The sequence below is a fragment of the Rhinoderma darwinii genome, chromosome 7 (genome assembly GCF_050947455.1).
Source record: "Rhinoderma darwinii isolate aRhiDar2 chromosome 7, aRhiDar2.hap1, whole genome shotgun sequence".
NCBI lineage: Eukaryota > Metazoa > Chordata > Amphibia > Anura > Rhinodermatidae > Rhinoderma > Rhinoderma darwinii.
In genome coordinates, this window is record NC_134693.1 from 38,959,951 (window position 1) to 38,971,222 (window position 11,272).

The 11,272-nt window shown below is 48.0% G+C and overlaps 1 protein-coding gene across 1 annotated transcript in view; it reads right to left on the reverse strand.

The window, feature by feature from the left end:
* The window catches only part of MTF2 (metal response element binding transcription factor 2), a 40,463-nt gene extending 39,102 nt beyond the window's left edge, over positions 1 to 1,361 (reverse strand). Inside the window, exon 1 of the mRNA XM_075833200.1 lies at positions 1,098 to 1,361. Coding sequence (XP_075689315.1) covers positions 1,098 to 1,102 — 5 coding nt within the window. The 5' untranslated portion in view covers positions 1,103 to 1,361. The remainder of the gene's footprint in view (positions 1 to 1,097) is intronic.
* Between the last annotated feature and the right edge of the window lie 9,911 nt (positions 1,362 to 11,272).

The following is an 11,272-nucleotide window of genomic DNA, read 5'->3' on the forward strand; positions in this document are numbered from 1 at the left end:
TTCTAGCAATTCTATTTTAAGGTTGATAGATATTTATCTATATATACACACACACACACACGAACATACAATTTTTATTATAGATTTATTTTTTATTAAAAAAGGTACAGAATAGAGATTTAAAAAATAAAAAAAATGTCAGATAGAGATAATTAGTTTAGTTAACAAGTATTTAGGTAAAGATCTGTGCAGTCAATCATGCGAGGAGGAAAAAAGGGGAACTTATCTTCTGCAACAAAGGACGAACAAAGGACGAACAAAGGCTGCAGCAACCTGGCTCCCAGCAGGACACAAAGAGCTGTTGTCCCTGCCCACATCTGTGCCCAAGCCCAACATTTACCCTGCGTGACCCCATTCACACACAGATTATGCACATGCAATAAGAACGTGTGCCAATGACTATATTTTACCTGTGACCCTGAAACCTTTACTGCTAAAAAAAATATATCAATAACGTAAATACAAGGACTCGCTATGTAAATGTATCAGATATGTATATTATATTATTGATGTTTTTAGTGGCCAATAATTATCATCAATGATCAAAAACCATTTACATCATTAATTAGAATATATAATTGTTACATCTATATTCAGACTTTGCTACGAATAGGTAATTTATCGCTTCAGGAAAATTGGATCAAACGTAATTTATGGCTTAGAAAACGGATGACGTATACGTGTCTGACATGACAGCGGGACCGGTAGTTGGACCTGCTGGGATTTTTATTTTATTATATGGACATTCTGATATAGAAGTGACTTCTTGTTTTGTTCTGTATACACAGGCTCTCAAGGTTGTACACACATTATGGGATGAGGAACACAGTATGGCAGAGACCTGTTCACACTGCAAGCCATACAAGCTGATGTAAAACACAGGTAAGGGAGGTGCTGGGCCGCAGAGCTTACACTCTAAATGATCACATGACAAAGAAGCTTTATTTGTACAAGGCCTCATTAATACGCACAGGGAGATAATGTCGGATAGAGAAGCTGAGATATAACGCACAGGGACACCACAGACGGCAGACCCCCTCATGTCATTTATTCGACGCCCCGGTATCACAGCAACGCTAAGCCCTCTGCCGGCTCACCTCATTCGGTCACTTCAGTGGTGCGGAGCGCCCCCCACAGCGAAATCACAAGTCCGCACAACCAAGTAGTATCCAGTCAGCCCTCCGTCCCGGCCCCCTCTGCCGTGAAGGGAGAGACGGCTCCAGATGACGGCCCCCAATTTACATAAATACAGCAAACAGCTCGGTTCGGTTGCAGACCTTCGCCATTTTGGTTTCCCGCGGAGCACGCAATGCATTGTGGGAGCAAATACAAACAGCCTTCACCAACGGCCATACACTTCCATAGAGGGAGCTGCAGGGCCGCAGTCACGTGAGCCGTCTGTGACTGCCAGGCCGCCATCTTTGAAAAGGGCATATCGTTTTAGAAGTATCCTGACTGGGTATGTGAAATGTATTCTTGCGGCTAATTCCGTTGACCGCATATGGTGTTGCCTAAGAAAGCGTGGAAGCGAAATGACAAACAAGGCACAATAGTCAGTCGTCTGCGTGGATTCGTTATACACGGTGCAATAAACTGTGGGCAAATGAGAGGACAATGCACATTCGTCACACACTTGCTATATCAGGGTTTGTCCTTTGCTTTGCATACCATATTTCTTTTATGGTATTAAAAAATGGAATTGAAAAAAAAAATTGTGATCACAGTTTTTCATAGAAGCACAATTCAACAATTTCCTACGCTAATTCTTTGCTCCACAGCTGTTATACGTACACGATGATCCCGGTCATATGATCATATGCGCTTGTCCAGCATCACATCGTGAGAGCACATGCAATGTGACGCTCCATGCACACGACCGTGTTTTTCATCCGTAATTACGGACTCGTTCATTTCTTTTGGCCACGGATACATTTCAGAATTTTTACTGATGGGTGTCCGTGCTGAAAAAATGATAGAACCTGTCCTATTCTTAGGCCCCATGCACAAGACAGCAAAAAACCTCCGTTTTTGCGGACTGCAATTGCGGTCCGCAAAAACGGAGCCGTTCACTTTAATTGAACACTGACACCTTTCCGTAGCACTACGGAAGGGTGTCAGTGCCGTGGAAATGTTCCGGGAATTATGGAACATGTCCGTTCTTTCGCATTTTGCGGGCTGTGCTCCCATACTTTGTATGGGAGCACAACCAGAAAATGCGGCTGTCAGTCAGCGGCCGGCCGTGCCCGCAATTGCGGGCCGCGATTGCGGGCACGGTCGTGTGCATGGGGCCTTACAGTAATTACAGCAAGGACTCTCCCACAGAAGTCTATGGGAGCTTCCGTAAATACGGATGGCTACTGATGTGCATCCATAAACCGTCCGTATTTACGGAAGCATTGCTAGGCATCATGTTGACATCATTTGCAACCTCCCTCTTTTGTATGGATCCGCATATACGGATGAAATACGGATGTTTACGGATCCGTATTTGGTATTTGTGGACAGTATTTCGGGATAGATGAAATTACGGTCATGTGCATGGGGCCTGAGTCTATGGAATCGCATATGTGCTTGCAATGTCATGCGAACGTAATTTTGCCATCGCAAAAAAATGCAACATTGGATTTTTGGCAATTATTTTAGGAACTCAATTGTAGTTACTGCCTACTATTGTCATGGGTGCCATGTATCATATGAGTTTGTCCTGCAATCACGCATGATCAGTGGCGTAGCTATAGGGGTCGCAGCGGTCGCACTTGCGACCGGGCCCCTAAGCCTGGGGGGCCCACGGGCCCCCGTTGCCATACTGTATGCTTCCAAAAAAAAATCTTCTTTGCCGTAAAGCCGGCACTTCCCGGTTACGGTCACATGGTACACTTAGTGTACCATGTGACCGTGTTGTCACGTGACACGTCTTCCGGACAGTGGAGTGGAAGAGTCGGTGCCGAGGACTCCAGGTGAGCTGCAGTCTGTGTTGTGTTGTAATGTATTGTGATGTAATGTGTTGTGATGCCTTGTAATGTATTGTATTGTGCTGTTTGCGGTGGAGAGGGGGGGGGGCCGTTAAATCACAGCCCCCCCCCTCCTCTCTCCACCGCAAACTTCACAATACAACACAATACAGTATAGTACACATGACTATGAGAGCGGGGCTGCGGCTGTGTAATACAGCCATTGCCCCGCTCCTGAGTCCTGACATGTGCGCGCCGTCAGCATGATGTGATGCGGCCGGCGCTGCACTAATGATCTGCGGCACTGAAGACAGAACATGGCACCCCCATGTTCTGTCTTTAGTGCGTGAACCCCCGCTCATTAGTGCAGCGCCGGCAGCATCTCCTCATGCTGACCGCGCGCGCACTTACTGTCAGGAGCGGGGCGATAACTGTATTACACAGCCGCAGCCCCGCTCTATAACGGCGGAGATCAGAGGAACCTCTCATCTCCGCCGCTATTCTCCTGAATGCTGCAATCAAAGCCGACTGCAGCATTCAGGGGAAAATGAGAAGGGGGGGGGGGATGCCCCTGGATCGTGTCACAGGGAATTCCTGTGACGCGATCGAGGGCCATACCATATATGGGCAAACAGCCCTGGGGTCTATTGAAGGACCCCAGGGCTGTCTTACCATATTTCCTGTTAGGGCATACTGAGGTATGTCCAACAACTGCCTGTGTGCTATCTGTCCACAGGCTAATGTACTGGCACATATCTGATATATGTCAGTACATTAAAGTTTAAAAATAAAGTAAAAACAAAGTAATGTTAAATAAAAAAACACACATTCACCTTTTTTACAATAAACATTAAAATAGGTCTCAATACATAAAATATACACATATTGGGTATTGGCGCGGCCGTAATAACCTGCACAACGTTTTTTTTTGCATTATTTGTGATGTGTACGCTGTAAAAAAATAAAATAAACTGCTTTCTATCACTTATTGTGAGGCACGAGGTGTGATGAATTTAACCTCCATGTGCCTCACATTAATAGTAATTAACCCCATCATGTTCCTTACACATTAACCCATTATGACTGAGAAACATGATGGGGTTAATCACTATTAATGTGAGGCACATTCAAAATTCATCATCACGCCTCACATTAGAAAACGAAAGACCTTTTTTTTTTTTATTACTGTAAACGAAGTATCGGTATCAAAGTCCAAATTTTGGTATCGTGACATCCCTACACTGTGGGTCGCGTCCCCCTGGGGGTTCGTGTGAAGACCTCCGGGGGGTCGCGAGTCACTCACCGAGGTCCCAGTTCCATTCAATCCTGGAGCAAGGAGCTGGCATCTTCTTGATCCAGCATTCACTGTGCCCTGAGCGGCTCGACGCAGGCAGGCAGGATGTGTTGACATCATCGCGCCTGTCTGCGCTGAGTCACTCATAGCACAGACCGGAGGAGGCGAAGGATCCTCCACCCGACGTGGGAACGGGGATAGGTAAGTAATTATGCTATTTTTTTTATTATGCACATATGGGGGCATTATACTGTATGGGGGCTGATATTGTGTGGGGGGCATTATACTGCATGGGGGGCTGATAAGGCATGAGGGCTGATAAGATGGGGGGGGCATTATATTGCATGGGGGCTGATATGGGGGCATTATACTGCATGGGGGGCATTATACTGCATGGGGGGCAGATATGGCATGGGGGCTGATAAGATGGGGGCATTATACTGAATGGGGGCTGATATGGGGGAATTATACTGTATGGGGGCTGATATGGGGAGCATTATACCGTATGGGGCTGTTATGGGGGGCATTATACTGTGGGGGCAGCTATGGGGGGGAATTATACTGTGTGGGGGCAGCTATGGGAGCATTATACTGTGTGGGGGCAGCTATGGGAGCATTATACTGTGTGGGGGCATTATACTATGGGGGCTGTTGGGCAAAGCGTCTGGGCATAGGCATGCATAGGGGTCTGATGATAATGATGATGGTGGTGTTGTGGAGTGGTAGGGGGGCCCAAGCTGAATTCTTGCACCCGGGCCCATGAGCCTTTAGCTACGCCCCTGCGCATGATGTTGCAATACATCGAGAGAAATATGTCGCTGTGGAGTCCCAGTCTTAAAATCTCCCATAAATATGTAATAAATGTCTGATAGATGCATGTACTAGCTCTGGGACCCGCACCTACCTCCAGAATGGGGTTCACCCGATCACTGACCTAATGATAACGGTCACAGGTGGTGCGACCGGGCCCAGAGGGAAAGGAAGGCAGGGGCCAGGGCTGGCTCCAAGTTTAGGTGGGCCCTTGGGTGACACAGACTTAGTGGGCCCCTTTGCGGGGGAAATTACGGCACCAGTAAAATGGCAGAAAACATCACTTTGTGCCCCCATATATAAGTTAGGCCCTGTTTATGTCCCCATAAATTTAGTGCCCACTGTAGATAGTGTCACACAGCCCCCCACCCAGGTAGGGCCACCCGCCCCCTCCCTTGGAGTGCCACACAGCCCCTCTCCCTGGGAGTGCCACACAGCCCCCTTCCCTGGGAGTGCCACACAGCCCCTCTTCTCTGGAATTGCCACACAGCCCCTCGTCCCTGGGAGTGCCTATGTAATGGCAGGGGGTAGGGAGACGGACAAGTGAGCCCTAATCTACCCGCCACTCTGTCCCTGCCTACTTGCAACGACCCGCCCTAGGCGACGGGGTACAACTGGGCGGCAGTCCCTGCGCTCAGTAAGTGCACGACAAACACGACACACATACAAGGAACACAAGCAAGGAAAAGGGGCCGTTGCCCACGGCAACACCGTGAGCAACCAGAGTGGTGAACGAGCCGAGTCAAGCCAGGAGTGTGCGAGGTACAAAACGAAAAGCAGAAGAGTAGTCGGTAAGCCAGGGTCAGTATGGAGCAGGATCAAAAATAGCAGGAGCTGTAGCTGGGCCAGGAAACCACAAGGAAAGAAACAAAAGCAATAACAAGCACAGAGGGACAGGAAGTGCAGGCTTAAATAGACCGAGGGCGGGAGCTAGCTGAGTCTGGCCAGGTTACGATAGGCTCTCCCACTCCTAAGCCTGCCAGCCTGAATGGTGGAAGCAGGAGTCAGTCTCAGGGATGTATTCTCAGGTGCTGACTGATTAGTTCTGGGAGTTAACCCTGCTGTGCCTGGCAGATCCTTTACAGCCATACAGTCCCTGGGAGTGCCACACAGCCCCTCCTCCCAGGGAGTGCCACACAGCCCCTCCTCCCAGGTAATGTCACACAGCCCCCCTCCCAGGGAGTGCCGCGAAGCCCCCAAGGGCTTCACCTGAGACGGAGTCCTGGAGCAGAGCCGCTTCTAGCACTCTGCCTGGGACTCCTCTCCTCCTGGCATCACTGTCCATATATGCACAGTGATGTCACAGGCAACCCCAGAGTCGAAGTCCCGGGCAGAGCGCTAGTTTAGGCTCTGCTCTGGGACTCTGGCTCTGGGGAAGGCCCTGACATCACTGTCCATATATGGATAGTAATGTCAGGGGCAATCCCCAGCCAAAGTCCCGGGCTATTAGCGCACTGCCTGGGACTCCAGCTCTGCTCCTCATATCACTGTCCATATATGGTCAGGGGCTTGCCCAGAGGCGGAGTCCCAGAGCAGAGCCGCTTCTAGAACTCTGCCTGGGAGTCTGTAGCCTAGTAAATGGCAGAGTAGGGAGATACCTCCCTGCTCTGCCATAGCGAAGCGAGCTCCCTCCGGAAGCAGAATCCCGTCGGCAACACTCTGGCCGGGGATTCCACTCCTGGAGGATCCATGCAGCGACAGCACCCGCCGAGTGGGCCCCTCAAAGGGTAGTGAGCCCCGGCACTTGCCCCGGTTCGCCGGGTGCTGACGCCTGCCCTGGCAGGAGCCAATCACAGGTCCCTCAGGCTGTCACATCGAGGACGTGTGCTGCGTCACATCATAATGTCATGGCTGTGCTCGGCGTCAGGACCTTGTATGCGCCGTGGCTTGATGTGGCTGCCCAAGGAAATCCACCACGGGTCCCCTATAGACAAGAGAAGAGGAGCTGTTAGTAAATCCTTTTTTTACGTCCAATCTGGGTATGGGACCCCGATTCTATCTTGTTACACCCCTGTACCTGACTCCCCTCCTGTCTAATGAGGCAGCCACTGGCTCTCTCCATTCTGTTCTGTGGAGTGTGATAGGCTGTTTCTGTGACTCTTAGGCCCTCTGCACACGACCGTGCTCATAATTATGGTCCGTGATGACGGCACGGCCGGCCGCAGACAGCCACCCACATTTGCGGGCCATGCTCCCATATATAGTATGGGAGCACGGTCCGTAGAAAGCAAAAATTAGGACATGTCCTATCTTTTGCAGAGCCTGTCTATGGCACGGACACCTTCCCGTAAAGATACGGGAAGGTGTCCGTCGGCTATAGAAATGAATGGGTCCGTAATTACGGACTAAATCTACGGTCATGTACATAGAAGTGAATGGGGAGAGTTGAGCAGATGCGTGGCAACCTCTCCACTCATTCTCTGCCTGGATGCAGTAGTTTGTGAGTCAGAGAATGGGGGATTCTGGAGATGCATGTCACAGAGCTGAAGGAATGTGCCCCTCCGGCCTGCGCATTGAGATGTTTTTTCATCACCGCATTACTAGTGCCATAACTTTTTTATTTTTCAATTGATTGAGCGGTGTGCGGGCTTGATTTTTGCGAGACGGGCTGTAGATTTTATTGGTACCATTTTGGAACACATACGACTGTTTGATCACTTTTTATTTCGTTTTTTGGTAAAGGAAATTACCAAAAACAAGCAATTCTGCAATAGTTTTTTATTGGGGTTTTTTTCGGCATCCACAGTGCGCCCTAAATTACATGTTAACTTTTTTCTGCGGGTCGATACGATTACGGCGATACCAAATTTATATCGGTTTTTTTATGTATTGCAGCTTTTGCACAATAAAATCACTTTTTTTATCAAATCATTTGTTTTCTGTGTCGACATTCTAAGACCCATAACTTTTTTATTTTTGAGTGGACAAAGCGGTGTCAGGGATTATTCTTTGCGGGACGGATTGTCGTTTTTCATGGTATTATTTTGGAGTAAATGTGACTTTTTGATCACTTTTTATAGCATTTTTTGGAAGGAGATGTGACCTAAAAACAAAGATTCTGGCGTTGTTTTTCATGGGTTTTTTTTACGCCGTTCACCGTGCGGGATAAATTACATAATAGTTTTGTAGTTTTGGGTCGTTACGGACGCGGCGATACCAATTATGTATAGTTTTTTTAATTTTTACGTTTTTTCCCATAATAAAAGACTTACTATGGGAAAAAAGGCTGTTTAGCTTTATTTTTTATTTGAAACGTGTGTGTTTTTATTGTTTTACGACATTTTTATTAACTTTTTTTTACCTTTTTGACTTGTCCCACTAGTGCACTTGAGGGCCTCATGCCCCGATCGCTACTCTAATACACTGCACTACATACGTAGTGCAGTGTATTAGCGCTGTCAGTTATTCACTGACAGCAAGCCTATGAGGACGCGCCGCAGGCGGGTGCTCATCAGCTCCCGTACAAGGCAGACTCGGTCACCATTATTTGGCCTCCGATTGCCACAGCAACCCAGCGATTATTGAGCGCAGCATCTGAGGGGTTCATCAGCCGGATCGGAGAATAGCTCCGGTCCTGGCAGTTACAGGAGGGTGCCAGCTGTATAATACAGCTGTCACCCCGCGGTGATGGTGCCGGCTCTGCTTCTGAGCCCGCACCATCACTGCGACATAACTGTACTGCGGTTTGCGGGAACACCTTCCCGGCAGCGCCGTATATATACCGGATGCCGGCTTGCCCGGCAGCTAGACTAGATATGTAAAATAGGCATAATCATGCAAAGCACACTAGCAGCACAAGAGATTATGGGGGGCAATTACGTTTTCGGCACTGGGCCTCCAGCCCGAGCATTTGCCCAGATTGCCAAAATTATAATCCACCACTGGAAATGACAAAAGTCTAAGGCTGGGTTCACACGAGCACATTAACGTCCGTAATGGACGGACGTATTTCGGCCGGAAGTCCCGGACCGAACTCAGTGCAGGGAGCCGGGCTCCTAGCATCATAGTTATGTACGATGCTAGGAGTCCCTGCCTCTCTGCAGGACAACTGTCCCGTACTGTAATCATGTTTTCAGTACGGGACAGTAGTTCCACGGAGAGGCAGGGACTCCTAGCGTCGTACATAACTATGATGTTAGGAGCCCGGCTCCCTTTACTGAGTTCGGTCCGGGACTTCCGGCCGAAATACGTCCGTCCATTACGGATGTTAATGTGGTCGTGTGAACCCAGCCTTAGATGTGAATAAAGCTTTTAAGAAGGTGAAAACTGCAGTTGCCGAGGAAACTGTACAACACCCGGAGAGTCTCGTGCTCGGATCTTATTCTAATTAATCAACAAGACTAAATAAGTATATGGATTCAGCTGTAACATCGTTTCTAGGATGCCAGAATTATCAAAACTGTGTGTGGGAACAAAGGATTCAGGACACAAATCAAATGAAACACGAATACTAATTAAATACATAACAAATGTTTAATCTATTGATTACAAATCTTTGTAATGATAGATATACCCTAAATAGACCAGACCCTCCTAAGAGAGATAGAACTTTACAGTTTCCTATTTTTTTTGAATGATGCCGGAATCGTTAGTCTATACTTAGGGTATGTTCACACGGCCTATTTACGGACGTAATTCGGGCGTTTTTGCCCCGAATTACGTCTGAAAATAGCGCCTCAATAGCGCTGACAAACATCTGCCCATTGAAAGCAATGGGCAGACGTTTGTCTGTTCACACGAGCCGTATATTTACGCGCCGCTGTCAAATGACGGCGCGTAAATAGACGCCCGCGTAGAAGAAGTGACCTGTCACTTCTTTGGCCGTAATTGGAGCCGCTATTCATTGACTCCAATGAATAGCAGCGCTAATTACGGCCGTAATTGACGCGGCGTTCAAGCGCCTGCACATGCCGGTACGGCTGAAATTACGGGGATGAACATACCCTTACACTTTACTGGAGGTATGACATCTTAAAATTGTTCTGAAATTAATATCTGTCTCTATATTTATACTCATACACACAAATGTGGATGAAAGATTTATTAAATCAAGCAGTACCTTTTCTAGTCTGCAGCTGTCACTATTGCTGTAACTCGGATATGTAGCTTATTACATAAAAGTGACCGGTTTCACGGCGAGTAAAGGTAAAGGCTATGGTTTTTATGTGTTTCACCTGTACTTGCAGCAAAACCACAGCAATTTGCAGTAACCGCGTGCATGTTTGCACCACAATTACCGCAGCTCAGCAACATCATGTACAGGCACCCTTAAAATGGTTATCAGGGGGTTTTCAAATTTTACAGGAGTTCAGGGGAGGATAAAAAATAATACACTGACAAGTACTTACCCTTTGAAATGCCTCCCGCTCCAGCGCTGACACCCCGTTTACCGCCGCTTCGGTCCCAGAAGCTTCGGCTGCAGTCACAAACCGTTCATCAGTCGCATGCCGCTCCATCCAATCTCTGGCCTCAACAATGATGCTACTATGAACAAGATATGTCCGCTGAGACCAGCGATTGACTGCAGTGGCACATGATCGATGTACGGCATGTGACTGCTGCTGGAACTTACAAGACCGGACTGGTGGTGAACAGGGTGTCAGTGCTACAGCGGGGGCGTTTCAAAGGGTGAGTACCTGTTAGTTTATTATTTTATACCCTTTCCTGCCCTCATAAAAAGTTTGAAAATTCCCAGGTAAGGGCCTGTTCACATCACTGTTCATTTCCGTTCCGGGGTTCCGTCGGAGGGTTCCGTCGGGTGAACCCCGCAACGGAAAGTGAAAGTGACAGCACAGCTTCCGTTTCAGTCACCATTGATCTCAATGGTGACGGAAACATCGCTAATGCTTTCTGTTCGTCGCCATTCCGTCTGGTTTCCGGTTTTCCGACGGAATCAATAGCGTTTCCGACGGAACCCCGGAACGGAAATAAACGGTGATGTGAACAGGCCCTAATTCCTTTAAGTAGGATGAAGCCGAGGTGTCAACACTTAGTTCAGGGTGACACACAATTTTGATGCAGTTTTTGGTTCCGGTTTTTGAGTCAAACACAGAAACGGACACAAAAGAAAGGAGATGCATCAGTCTTTTCTTTATACATTCCTATTGTATGTGATCCTGGCCTTAGGGTGTATTCAGACGTTGCAGTTAAGGTGCAGTTTTTGCTGGGTGGCCAAGAACAGAATGACAAAAAAACGTGTGCAGGGACAGTTTAACAA